This window comes from Protopterus annectens, chromosome 3.part0, assembly GCF_019279795.1.
Source record: "Protopterus annectens isolate FY-2018-M chromosome 3.part0, PAN1.0, whole genome shotgun sequence".
NCBI classification, from domain to species: domain Eukaryota; kingdom Metazoa; phylum Chordata; order Ceratodontiformes; family Protopteridae; genus Protopterus; species Protopterus annectens.
The window spans coordinates 1,196,197,141-1,196,210,734 of record NC_056731.1 but is presented as its reverse complement, the minus strand read 5'-3'; the positions used below and the strand labels follow the sequence as shown (position 1 = coordinate 1,196,210,734).

Sequence of the window (13,594 nt, the reverse complement as noted above, 5' to 3'; positions counted from 1 at the left end):
CTTTTCCTAACAGGAAATAATAAAAAATTAAATGGAAAATGTTTTTACCCAAAGGGAACTTATCTGCCGAGCAACGGAACAGCACAATTTGACATCCAGTCCTCAAAAGCCAGCAGAAGAGTGCCCTCTTCAGCAGCAGGGAAGCTTTGAAAGGTTTGGTGCCTGAACCTGTATTTTAGTCAGCTCAGCTTGAGCTGTCTAAATGTTTGGGCACATGGAAGGTGCCCTGAAGCTTTGGAAGCTGGCTGGCTGTTATATCCTTAGCAGGATAAAACCCATATAGCTAAGGCCACTGCAACAATGATCAATATGATGAACATCTATAGTTACTATGTTTTCATCTCCTGTTTGTGGTAATAGACTAACCTGTTTGAGCGCCTGCAACTTAAATTCCTAAAGTAAAAAATAACTATTGCAACTTAAATAAATACAATATGGTTTCAGAATTAAGCTAAAACTAAGTTTCTTAATTTCTGTGGTACGGTACTGTATGGCAGGAAAAGAAATTAGGAAGGTACATATACCGGCTGTTGAAAACCTTTTGCAAGTGCCATTTATAGATTACTTCCATATCAGACAGTCTAGAAAATAAATAGATGAAAAATCTGAGTGACAGCAATATTTCTACACTCTTATAGGCAGAAAGATCCAAACAGAGTAAAAGTTAATTCCTTCAGAAAATGTCACAAAATATTGTGCATTCAAGGAATGAGCAATCTGAGTAAAGTAACTAAACCAAGCATAATTGTCCTTTTCTCTAAAATGCAGACTTAGTCATTACAAATAACGGAATGATGAATGGCACAAGTATTCTAACCTTTGGAAGTTGTTTTGCAATGTCTCCACCCACAAAGACAGCTTCTAGATAAATCCATAGGTTTTGTACTGTCATCCAGTTCTCGATGATATCTGTGGTGTTGGACAGGTTTTGCACCCATTTTTGTATCTGTGCTTTAAATGGTGTGTTGTACCTATAACATAATATATTTACATTTTTCAAAAAAATAGCCAATAATAAGTTATGGTAAAATACATTGATTAATTCAACAAGTAGCTTATTCAGACCAAGTTATAAATTAATTATATTCCACAGAAAATGTTTACTAGATATCCTCAAAATCTGCTGCAGTAATAAAAAATGCACTAAGTTAGACTCAAATGTTCTGAAAACATAAACGTGCAGAGACTACTTAAGTGAATCCTACTGTCTTGTAGCTACAGCAGAGTACTTAATGAACATACTAATAGCGTAGACTTTAAGGGGATCCTTCTACCAGGTACTGATGATGATTGTTCAATTAATTTCACTTAATAAAAGCTAGTAAAGCTTATCATTAAAATGTAAGCCTTAAAATGAAATACAGTTTCTTTGTGAGTCGTGTTTTGTACGACTAGAAAGACCCTACTTCCTGAGGTTTAGAACACACTTTGCTACATGCACATGTACTTGTTTTTTTACAATTAAAGCATGTTTGCCTTAATACCCTTAAAAATCAGAAAAAAACTGTGGTACTCAAATAATTTGTTGCTAGCTCAATCTTTTATGTCAGACAAATTTAATTATGTGCATTTTTTTTTTTAATTTCATGACTGTAGAATGAGTTTTTCAACTAACTGACCAAAGTAAAACAAACAAACAAAAGATAAACAATACCCTTGTCTGGAAAGTTAACTTGTTCATTGTGTATGTGACATTGTATTATGTGAATTCAAGCCATATTTTTGGCATGTTTACATATAGTAAGTGATAAGAATTTTCAGTTTTCTTTTCCAACTTGGCTTTTTTTAATACTAGTTATAACTGCAACCTTTCAAACTGATCCACTTTTGCTGCTTCAACGTTAAACAAGTTGTCTGTCTATTCATCTATCTATGTAGTTGCATAACTCACTGCAAAACAGAATGAAATAGGCTAGGACTGGGGGGCCTCTCTTCACATTGCCCACTCATCAATGGGGTCCTTCAAGGCTCTACATTGGGGCCACTACTAACTAGAATATTTTGTTTTTGCAGATATCAAAAGATGACTTCATCTTCATGGTTACCAACTATGTACATGACTACAAACTTGGAATTAAAATTCTTAAGCTTCTGACATCATATCATTGCAAAAGGGGTTTGACACCACTCAAAAATGTGCTAATGGAATAACTTTGTTATTAAAGTGAAAAATGCAACATACATGCATTTAGAAAGAATCCTTTCCATAATTTTATACCAATAAACTTCAGCAACTGAATGGAGAAAAGGTTGTAAAAGACCTAGGTATTCTCACAGAAACTGTCAACTAGCATGCTGTCTCTAAAGTCTACAGATATGCATACAGTACTACCTACCTCATACTTTGCTGAATCAATAGAGGTCTCAGAGAAATCATTGTTTTCCTCTGCATAGCTCCAAGGGTGTAGTCAGCCATACTCTGTACTCTACAGCACACTTCTTTTGTTTGCATCAGTCAGGAACATTGTAGCTTTTTCATATATTATGTCTAAAACTGTCTAAAGTGATGCCTTTAACAACAGGCACATAACTTGCTTATAGAGATGATTGCCAATATACAAACAATATCTTTAATAGCTGGAGGGAACCACTGAAAATGATGGGCATTTAGTAATTTCTGGGGAGTGGTGCAACACTTTGAAAGCTGTGTCAATTTTTTTAAATAAGACACAGTTCGTAGAGAAAAACCACCTTTATGAAACAGCAAACAGCAAAGCTTTTGGGTTTAACCCTTTCTCAATGCTAATACACACACTAAAACCAATTGAGTTTAAATACATCTCAAAATATCACATGACATGCAGCCCAAAGAATCATGTGACAAAATAAATAAATAAAACAACATAAAAAACTTCAAGTAATAAAACTAATACGTAAAAAATGTAGTGTATCAAGAACATACAACACATTGAACATATCAAACAATAATAACGTTATTTTACGTGGGCAAAACAACAAGGAAGCTTAAAGAACGTATTATTGAACACAAGTCAGAAATCAGATGAGTTAATGTTAAGAATGCTTTATTTAAACATATAATTGCACATGGCTCTAACCATAGGTTTAGATTTAGAGTTATAGACAATGTACATATATCATTAAGGGGTGGGGATAGTAATAATTTGCTTGAGACTAAGGAATATGAATGGATCCTTAGATTGGCTGCTGACCATCCACCAGGATTAAATTCCATGGTTACATTAAAACCCATCCTCATTAAATTGCAACAAACTAAACTATATTGTTAGATTTATTATTGTTTGATATGTTCAATGTGTTGTATGTTCTTGATGCACTTCATTTTCTATGCATTAGTTTTATTACTTGAAGTTTTTTATGTTGTTTTATTTATTTATTTTGTCACATGATTCTTTGGGCTGCATGTCATGTGATATTTTGAGATGTATTTAAACTCAATTGGTTTGTTTGCTCTATTTTTATTTTCTTGGTTTTTATTTTTTTGTTTTTTTTGTATTTTCTTTCAATTGTTATGTCTTATTTGCAGTAAGATTGTTTGTTCAGCAAAATAATTTTTTTTGTATTAGCATTGGGTACCACAAAACAATTGTAAATAAAAGGGTGTGTTTTGTAGTAATTTTGTAAAAGCACTTATCTGCTGGAGATGTTTCACAAAGATCATTAATTTTTGATAAGATTTTACCACTGTCCAGTACAATTTAATTGGGGGTCCCTGCAGTAATCAAACTATTTTCACAAGTTTTAATCTCTGTCCTAACTGTTTCCTATAGTATCTGTCTAATATTCAGCTGTCTCTGTAGAAACTCCCAGATGTGCTGTTGCAGTGCAAGATGTGCTAGGCTGATCATTCAACTTTATAGTTGTTTAGTAACTGCTCCTCGCCTTGATATCCTAGTGACTCCTCCACCTCAAGAGCAAGATGGCACTCCTGCTGAAGTGTCCTCCACCTCGTGGGCAGCTTGGCACTTGGCAGATGGGTTAAACTCTTTTCAGTATGAAAGCACTTCGCTAAGCTTGCATAGAGTGACACTCAAATAAGGTTATTGGATGCTTCATACTAAGTATCTACACTTGAGCTGCTTTTAGCTAGTTTGTTGAAGAGGCCTAATCCACTATCTAACTGTTTCTCTACAAACCTTTCCTCACTTACAAAGTTTATTCAGTATCAGAGTGAGTTAAACTTGCTTCAAAAGAGGAATTCCTATATTTTAGTTTTATTTCTCTAGCCGCCAACTCATTCTTCTATTTGAGGGTCATCCTGCAAGAGGGTCAAGCTGGGACATTCTTCTCCTTGAGGTAAATTTTTCTGGACTTAAATTCTGAACATCATTGAGGATTCAGGTATTGAAGCAGCAATGCATGCCTCTCATTCTCTGCTTCCAAATCAGCTTTGTCCTGCTTCACTCCACCAGCTCTCAGTCCTCCTCATGACCTGACTTAAGCTGCCTGTATTGCTGGTATTTTACTTTAATTTTGCTCCCTGTATTGAGTGCAATTCTGTTTCAGTTTAAATAATACCAAAATTTTGCATCTATCTCAAAATCTTTTTCAAAATATTTTAATTAAAAATCTTCTGTTATTTTTCACCATCAAAATTAACTTCCCTAACCATTACAAGCGATCAGCTCAGCCCAGATTCACTCATCATTGTAAACCATTATCACTCATTAGCATGATCTCCAAAACTGTAAACACTTACTTCAGGGCAGCTTTAAATATCACCATCAACACAACACATGATTAGTTTAGGATTTATCCAAGCCTAATTGCAGGTCTCCATTTTTATCCATGCTAGTTTACATATCATTAGCGGAGACCTATCCACGCCCTAATGAATCAGTACCTGTCTTTTTATGTGGAAATAAGACAGTGTCAGATATGTTATAATAGCTCCTCCCTACCGAGGTACAATCAGCTGAATACATGTAGGTGGTGGATTCAGGCAGAGCCTGATGAACCATCACCAAAACTTGCACTTCACAGGAGTGGACCAGTCACAGGTCGGAACAGTGAAATTACAGACTGTCATGTGTCCGTGGCGCCTTCACCATACATGCAAATCAATACAGCCAAGATTCAAGCAAAATAAAAAGCTCAAATGTGATGACCATAACAACAGAGCACTATACCACTTCAGTGGTTTAACACAGGAATCAATGTAGTGGTTTTCCAGGCATACAATAACAGAATTAATTCAGCTCACTTTTTCTGCAGGGTAAACAAAAGCACTAAATATTATCATTTCTTCTTAAAGACATGAGAAAAAAGCATTAGCCAAATGTAGTATAAAAAATAATAATAAGCAAGGACATAAGTTAGAAAGAAATTAAAATAATATTACATTATTAATATATTTGGATTTTGAAAAAGGCAATGAGCACAGTATTTTAGTTATGTTAGTTATAAACACACAGCATAGAAGTTATCCAAGTTTCCTCACAGTTAATGATTCAGCATGTGCAAAATTGAGTATGTCCCTCAGCACTATGTCACAGTTTTGGTCATGGTGCCACTCCTATTTTTATTCCTCATTCCATGATGCAATAATTACTAATTCCAGCATGCAATCAGTAGTGTGTGCATACAGTAGTGTGTTTGTGTGTTTTTTGTGAGTTGTGTCCATAGTTGTCCATTGATCAAGTGACCTCTCCTGGACTTCTAAAAGGGATAAAGCTTGCAAGTGAGTCATGAGTGTCAACAACAGACTAACGAAGCTGTACATGCATAATTCCAAGCACATAACAACAGATTGAGGAAGCCCTACAAATTTCACTTCGAAAGTGTGCTATTTTCTTCTGCACTGGCGATATTATGATTTAATGCGGCTAGACGTGCATATGTTAAGAAACAAAATGCAGTTTTATTCAACATAATATTAAAATCTACAATATGGGCATATGCACTTTCTGTGTGAATTAATGCAGAGTACGATTAACATTTTGCGCAGTTAAATTACACATAACATTCCTTGTGATACAGTGACTGCAATGAGATGTTTCATGAGATCTCATGTATTAAACATTACTAAGACGGACTTTATTACACCAGTGGTGCTTACATTGCAGTAGTGAATGTTTCTAATAGTTAATTCACCTTAAACATTAATAAGATAGCTCAGAAAGTGGATCACTTTCTGGATGAAAATGAACCAGAAAGGAGACAAAGGCTCACAAAAATGTTTGCAAAAAAAAACTGGGAGAGGAGAAGGATGAAAAAAAAAAAGTAAGAGAATCTTGCATGAAGGGTCACTGGACATGAAAAAAATAAAATGTATTCTGTATTCCTGCTCTCACAGTGTCAGGAAGAATCAGAATCTTGGCCACAATACACAGGAAAATTCTCAAAAATATAGATATCTATCTCCTGCTCCTCAATACCTATATGGTTAGCAGCAAACTCACTCTCTCTCTCACTCACTTCAAAGAGCAGAGATCTCTCAGGTCTCTCAATCTACATGAAGCAAATCCACACTGCATCTCTTGAATCCAGCTTTCAACTAACAGCAACAGTCTCCTCTTCAGTGCTCTTGCACAGACTTGAAGCGAATGTTGTGCAGATGTATCCTCAGGAAACAGAATTAATATACCCTTTGGCCTCCTTTCAACAAAGTCTTCTCTTTTTCACTAACATTTTTTTACTTTCCTTGAAAGGCATTTCATACATTTTGTTCTCCCTCCTGGGGCAGTTTTCAACCTCCAGCCACACAAAACAAAATAAAATATGGACCAAATTTTAAAAATTTCTCTTATAAATTTATAAACTGCTAATACAAATTTTACTAAATTAACATATATTAGGATATATTTTTAATCTAGGATTTAAAATGTATTACTTATTTGGTTGAAACTATTCAGTCACCTCAGACTTCTTTAAATATTTGCCACAAAGGCCTGCCATTAATGAAAACAACAATCCCCATTATTTGCGATCAAAAATGCCATCATCCCAGACCAAACATAACCAGCAAAACAAAAAAATAATAAACAGTAAATTACTTTCTAATCACACCACCAAGTAATTTCTCTACTTTTTTTCACTTTTCTTTAATTTTCTTCTTTTATTTCTAATTTCTTTTTCTTAGTATTTTCTAAAAACTCTCTCTTCATAAAAAAATGAAATAATTATCATTATTAAAATTTTATAATTTTTTATGAAGTCATTATTTATATACAGTTTTGCTATTTGCTGTTTTGTGTTTATTTTGCCATTTTTATATATATTGCTTTATATATATTTATTTTATACACATTTTTTTTGTTATATAATATATATTTGTATATTTATTTATTATTAAATATTGTTTTTTTTAAATTATGTTTAAATTGTATTTTAAATATGGACTTATTGGGTTGGATTTTTTGTAATGTGTGTTTATGTATTGGTGAATTGTATGTAATTGGGTATATAAATGTATGTGTTAGTTTGGTTCATTGTTTTTAGTTTGTTTCATTGTATTGATGAAGGCTAATGTTGTCAGTTAGTTTAGGTTTATTTTGAGTGTTTCTATTGTATTTGGCTTGGTTGGAAACTTTCAGTTGATTGTAGGGGTATTTATGGTGGCTTGGCTTTGGGTGTTGTTGGTTGTGAGTAGGTGTTGTGTGTGTGTTTTGTGATGTGATCTTTAGGAAGTGCTCTTTAAGTGTAGGAAGTGATGGTTTAAGAGTTAGGGTCTACGAAGTTGGGATATCTGTAAGATTCAGTGTATATATCAGTTTTCTTCCTTGTGAAAGTTTATTGTAGAAGATGTTTGTGTATCAGTTCGTTATGTGTTGTTTGTAGCATTTTTGCAAGTCAGTTATGTAGTTTAAAACATTATCTTAGTGTTACATTTTACACTTGTTCGTTGTTTTGTTATTGAATATACACATATCTGACGTTGTAGTTACATGTCATAGCATATCCATATTGCATCATCACCTGTGATAGGCATTGCTTGCTTTTTTATTATTTGGCTAGGGTTTGGTTATTATGGTTTGGTTTATGGTGGTTTACAGGGTCAAGATGGTATGGTAGGTGGCCAAAGGCTAGTGGTGGGCAGTATGATGATTTAAGTAGTGCTACTCAACATGCTAAGTACCTGCTCTAAGCTTAGCTCTGCACAAATCCTCTCTGCTTTACACGTTAAAGTCTTAAATACTAGCTTTATAGGTAAACTTTACATACAGTGCACTGTGTAACTATCACTCCTCATAATAATCACTTGAACAATAGAAAAAAGACAGAAAAGCCTGTAAACACTAAACCCTCCTGCTCAATAAACATCTATACTCTTTCTTTCCTCTGTTTCTCACCTCCTCAGAAAGACCAGGGCTGCTGCTGATGCACAAGAGATGGATGCTCACAAAAAAAAGTGAAGTTCAAAGTTAACTAAACAACTAAACAAGCGGACTTCCAGGAAGAAGGGCTACAACTGTATAACTTAATAGCTCTTCCAGTGTGAAAAAAAAAAAAAGAAAAGGAACTGAAAAGGCCCTTATCACTTTTACTCAATTCCATTACTTGTTACTCTTTTCACTATACTCCTTAAATACGACCTACCCAGATAGGGCAGGTCTAGCATGGTTTTCCAGGGTGATCATGATATTAGCCCTACCCCAAAAAATAAGACCCAGTTAAGATCGTCAACAACAAGGACTGCCATGTTGAATTATAAAATAATATTATTGACACCTGTTGACTGTGGTACTCTGCTTGCCATTTTTGGACCATTCGAGCACCCAACTTCTTCCTTTTGCAGAAAGTTGTAAGATTCTTTCCCTGGGAGTTCTCCATGATTCTTACTGTAACGCTAATCATCACTCACACTTGATGGTTAAGATCCTTGGCCCATAAACACTGGCAGGTGTACTTTGGTCAAAGTACAGAAAACGCGCATGATAACAAACAGCTGTGGTTGTGTCTTTTTAACCATCGCCATTTTGTGTTGCCACTCCAGTCTCGTAAGTCTTCAATTAACCCCACCCCCCCCAGACAAGATGAGTGCAAAAAGAAAGAGCTATTCCATCGAGTACAAGAAAGGAATCATGGAGGACTCCCAGAGAAAGAATCTGATGGCTTTCTGCAAAGAGAAGTTAGATCTCCAAATGGCCCGAAAATGGCGTGCAGCGTACTATAACCTCAGTCAACAGGCCGACAAGGGAAATGCTAAGAAGTGGAAGTGTGGATCGGGTCGGCAACCATTATTTCCTGAGCTGGAAGACATCATCTGTAAATGGATTGCTAACAGGAGAGCAAAGGCTTTGGTTGTGCGCAGGGCTGATATTCAAGCATTTGCCCTTGCAATGGCAGCACAGTTAGAAATATCCCCAGAAGAATTCAAAGCATCACAACATTGGCTGGATGGTTTCCTTCAGTGATAAATAACTGTCTCTAAGAAGATCAGCAACACTGTTCAAGCTGGGAGATACTGAAGTTCTTAAACGTGCACTTGCATTCAAGTCCTTTGTTGATGGCATCGACTTTTCTAAATACCAGCTCTCCAACATGACTGTTATGGATGAAACTGCAATATTTATGGGCCAAGGATTTCAAACAACAATTGATCAGAGGGGTGCCTTGTCAATCTACATTCCCTCCACTGGTTACGAGAGTGCACGTGCTACCTGTATTTTGGAAGTTCATCTAGATGGAAAGAAAACCCCACCTCTAATCATTAGTAAGGGCAAGAAAGATAAGACTGAATGCGTTTCAGGCATTTACATTCTTGAAACCGAAAAGGCCTGGTGCACACAAGCAGTTATAAGGAAGTGGGGCGATGTAATGCTGCCACTTGTTTTGCGAGGTGGCGAAAGATGTCTGCTAGTCTGGGATTCAGCCAGCACTCACCGCACTAAAGACATGAAGAAATTCCTTGCACGGAGAAGAATAGATCAAATAATGATTCCCGCAGGAATGACTGCCTATGTCCAGACTCTTGACATGGCAATAAACAAGCCATTCAAGGACCATTTTACTCATGGAACTCAATGACTACATTGAAAATACAATGGAGAGAAATCAGCATGGAAATTTTGTGACGCCTAGCCTGCAAGAGGTCGTGACTTGTGTGAAAAATTCATGGGATAAAATCACTGACAGCTGTGTTGCCAATGCACTACGAACAGGCTACTTGGACAAGCAGTGCTCACTTAAGGAGAGCTTTGTTGCTAGGCATGACAGATTGGTGCCAATGGTTCTACAGAAAATGGAGTCGCAAAAAAATTCAGGCCGGAAGTCAAGGGTTGGAGACTTATGACAATGTTCCAGAAAAAGTTGACATGACTGTACTTGAATAACTTTTCCATTATCGGGGCAACAGAATGGATTGCTTCTGATTTCAGTTTTATTCCCCTCCTCCAATACACATGTATTGAGATTTTTCTGCACTTTCTGTTAAGCATGAAATATTGTACTGTGAAAGCCAAAGTGTAGATATTCTGAAATTGAAATGTTTGTTCCACTGTTTATGCAGAATTCTCACGCAACTGTTAATGTGTTACTTAGAACTGTTGTCCAATAATAGAAAAGTACCGAATAAATGTCAATTTGTGTACATGAATAAATGTTGATTTTTGTACTTGAATAAATGTCAATTTGCATACATGAATAAATGTTGATTGTTGTATGGATGGGGGTAAATAAGGCATCCCCTGATAATAAGCCCTAATGCGTATTTCTGTGGGGGAAAGAGTATAAGACCCGGTCTTATTTTCGGGGAAATACGGTAGTAAGTACACTGCCTGGATACCAGCAAAGAAGAAGCTAGAGGCCTGAAAGAAAATTAACTAGAAAAGGTAAAGAGAAAATACTTTCTAGGAAGAATCCAGCAGCTGTTTAGCATAAAAGCAGTTTAAGCTTAAAGTTTGGTGCAAGACATGGTTTTCAGTTATCTATAAGAAAAAAAACTAAACTGAATCTGCTCAGAGCTGATTAAAATAAATGAAACACTGAAGGAGTATATCAGCTCACATATATATAACAAAAGGCTGGAAAAATGGAAGAATTTTAACAGCACCTATTCAACTGAACTGATAAAACTACAAAAATTAGAAACTGAAATGAAGAAAAAGCTGGCTGAGTATGAGACTGCTCAAGAAGAGCTGTGTCAAAAAATGGTACAGTTAGAGGACAGAACATGCAGTAAAAACTTGAGATTTCCTGCTGTCCCAGAGAAACTTGAAGGAACAGACTGTTTTAATTTTATGAAAGCACAAATAAGCAACTGGACTGGCATTCTACATCAGGATTTGCTGACTGAAAGGGCATATTGTGTGTATGCTCCAAACTTGGTCATGAGAAAGCAGTCAAGATCTGTATTAGTAAACTGCAATCATACCAGCAGAAAGACCTGATCCTGACAAACCTGTGTTGGAAAAGCAAAGTATTTAAAACTGGACACAGTAATGCATTTTTGGAAAATGATTATTCACTGTACACTAGGCAGAAGAGAAGCAAATTTATCCCAGCAATCAGGGAATGTCAAGAGGCAGGTGTAAGATCCAAGCTGCCGTATTCAGCTGTTTTCAGAATATTTTTTTCCTGAAGATCAAAGTCATTTTTTGATGCAGCACATGCTAAGGAGGAAATACAAAAGTTTGTCTAACAAAATGTAAGCCATCAAACAGAGAGATCCATACTGAGACTCTACTTCTCATTCTTCTGATAATAAAGCTAGTTGAGAGACTTTGCCAGTGAAACCTTTTCTAGTGCTCCAAGACACAAACAAATCCAAGGAGTTGACAAGAAGAATTAGAAATACCTTTGACTTATACCAGAGTCTTGAGATGGGAGGCAGAGATGAACAGGAAGACCAGCAACACTGAAATTAGTGAAAAATGGTGAGACTGTAAAGTATCAATCACATTAATGATATATGGCTTTGTGATGGCCGTGCCCTGGCCCAGCAATCAAGGAGCCTCAATCTTCACCACTAACACCAGGGAGGTCATCTCTGAGAAGAGGAAAGGATAACTAATACACACAGTAAAGTACAATTTTCCTTAAGCGCACACAGAGATCACAGTCAGTCTGGGGCTGGTTGCTCCTTTGCTCACCAGGTCCCCAATAAAACTCCCCACTGGCACAGCTATAGGGTCCAGGTCTCAGCCTAACTGGGCAAGCTAAAACCTCCAGTACCCTCTCTGTCCAATCACTGCTTCATGTCGCTGCCCAGGTAGCTGATACATACACACACACACACACTTTGAGAAGAGGTTATTCAACCACACAGACTTTCCTGGGAAAAGGCTGGCACATGTACTCCAGCTGTGCCATTATTATCCAGACCATATGATAGTAATTCCTGCCACCACAAAGTTAATTATCAGCTACTAAAAGGCCCTTAACAGGGTGTCCAATTATTACTGTGCACTATTATAATGCAATGGTAGTATGACTAATCAGTCTCAAGGCTTATTGGAAGGGCTTATTACAATAAACTCTATAAATATATAATGTACTCTAAAGCATACTTTATCTCTACATAAACCAGCCACAGGTAGAAGGTTTTAAAAATATTTAATAATAAATAATTAAAACACAAGACAAAACTACTACACCACAGATATATCTAAGAGTTCAGAGATCACACAGAAGCTTAAAATAATACAGTAGTACAGGTCTGATTTCAAAGAAAAATACCTAATTAATCTTTACTAGCTTTAACTATTCCTACAAAAAATCACAGTGCTAAAACTTACATGTGAGCATAAGGCAAAGTGCTGAGTTAGATGTCCAAAATCAAAATGCTTTTAGTCTCTCACTGAACAATAGTTTTTAAACACTAACCAACAGCTCTGCTGAGCCCCTCCCAAATAACACCATTTTGACACTTAGGTTATCCCAGTATTAATATTACATCATCTTAACACCTGGTCTGAGTTCTCAGGCCACAAACTACATTATTTAGCAATCTAACACCTGCTCAGAAACTTACAACAATACAAGGCATTTCACATATACACACTAGCAGAAACCAGAGCAATAAAGCACCTTCCATGGGTAAATTCTGGTCATAAACTTTAGCCTTAAAACAATGGGCATGAAACCTTCATCCAGACGCACTGGAGCCGACTTGTAAAACATGAAAGGGTCACAACATGCTTCACTGGGCCAGTAGAGTGCAATGTTGTCACATATTTTGCAGTTCCACATTTCACAGTATTATTTTACACTCAAGAAAACATGCCTGTATTTTACATTTATTTATACAGATGAATGTAATGCCTTGCAAGTTTTAAAGAATGATGAGTCCATAGTGATCAAGGGAGCTAACAAGGGAGGCCCCACGGTCATCATGGTCAAGTCATTCTATAATGGTCAAATTAAATTAATGTTGCAAAATCATGAAGTATATGATGTTATTGATATGAATAAGGTTGAAATTATAAAACAGAAATTCAACACACTGTTACATGATTGCCTAATAGAAGAGTGGATTACAAAAGAACAATATGAATATTTTTTGGTATTGAATCCATTAATCCCTATGATTCAAGGGCTCCCTAAAATTCATACCCCCCCCCCCGAGACCCATTGTCTCAGGGAGGGGATGGTTGACTGAACCTATTTCAGTATACATCGAGAAAACATTAAGGCCAATAGTAAATAAGAATAAAGATATTCTAAAAGATACTCA

General features: G+C 36.1%; 1 protein-coding gene across 1 annotated transcript in view; it reads right to left on the bottom strand.

The window, feature by feature from the left end:
* LOC122797021 (dynein axonemal heavy chain 5-like) overlaps window positions 1–13,594 on the bottom strand; it is a 374,439-nt gene that overhangs the window by 85,696 nt on the left and 275,149 nt on the right. The window contains exon 10 of the mRNA XM_044065790.1: window positions 818–971. Within this exon, the coding sequence (XP_043921725.1) occupies window positions 818–971 (154 nt within the window). The remainder of the gene's footprint in view (window positions 1–817; window positions 972–13,594) is intronic.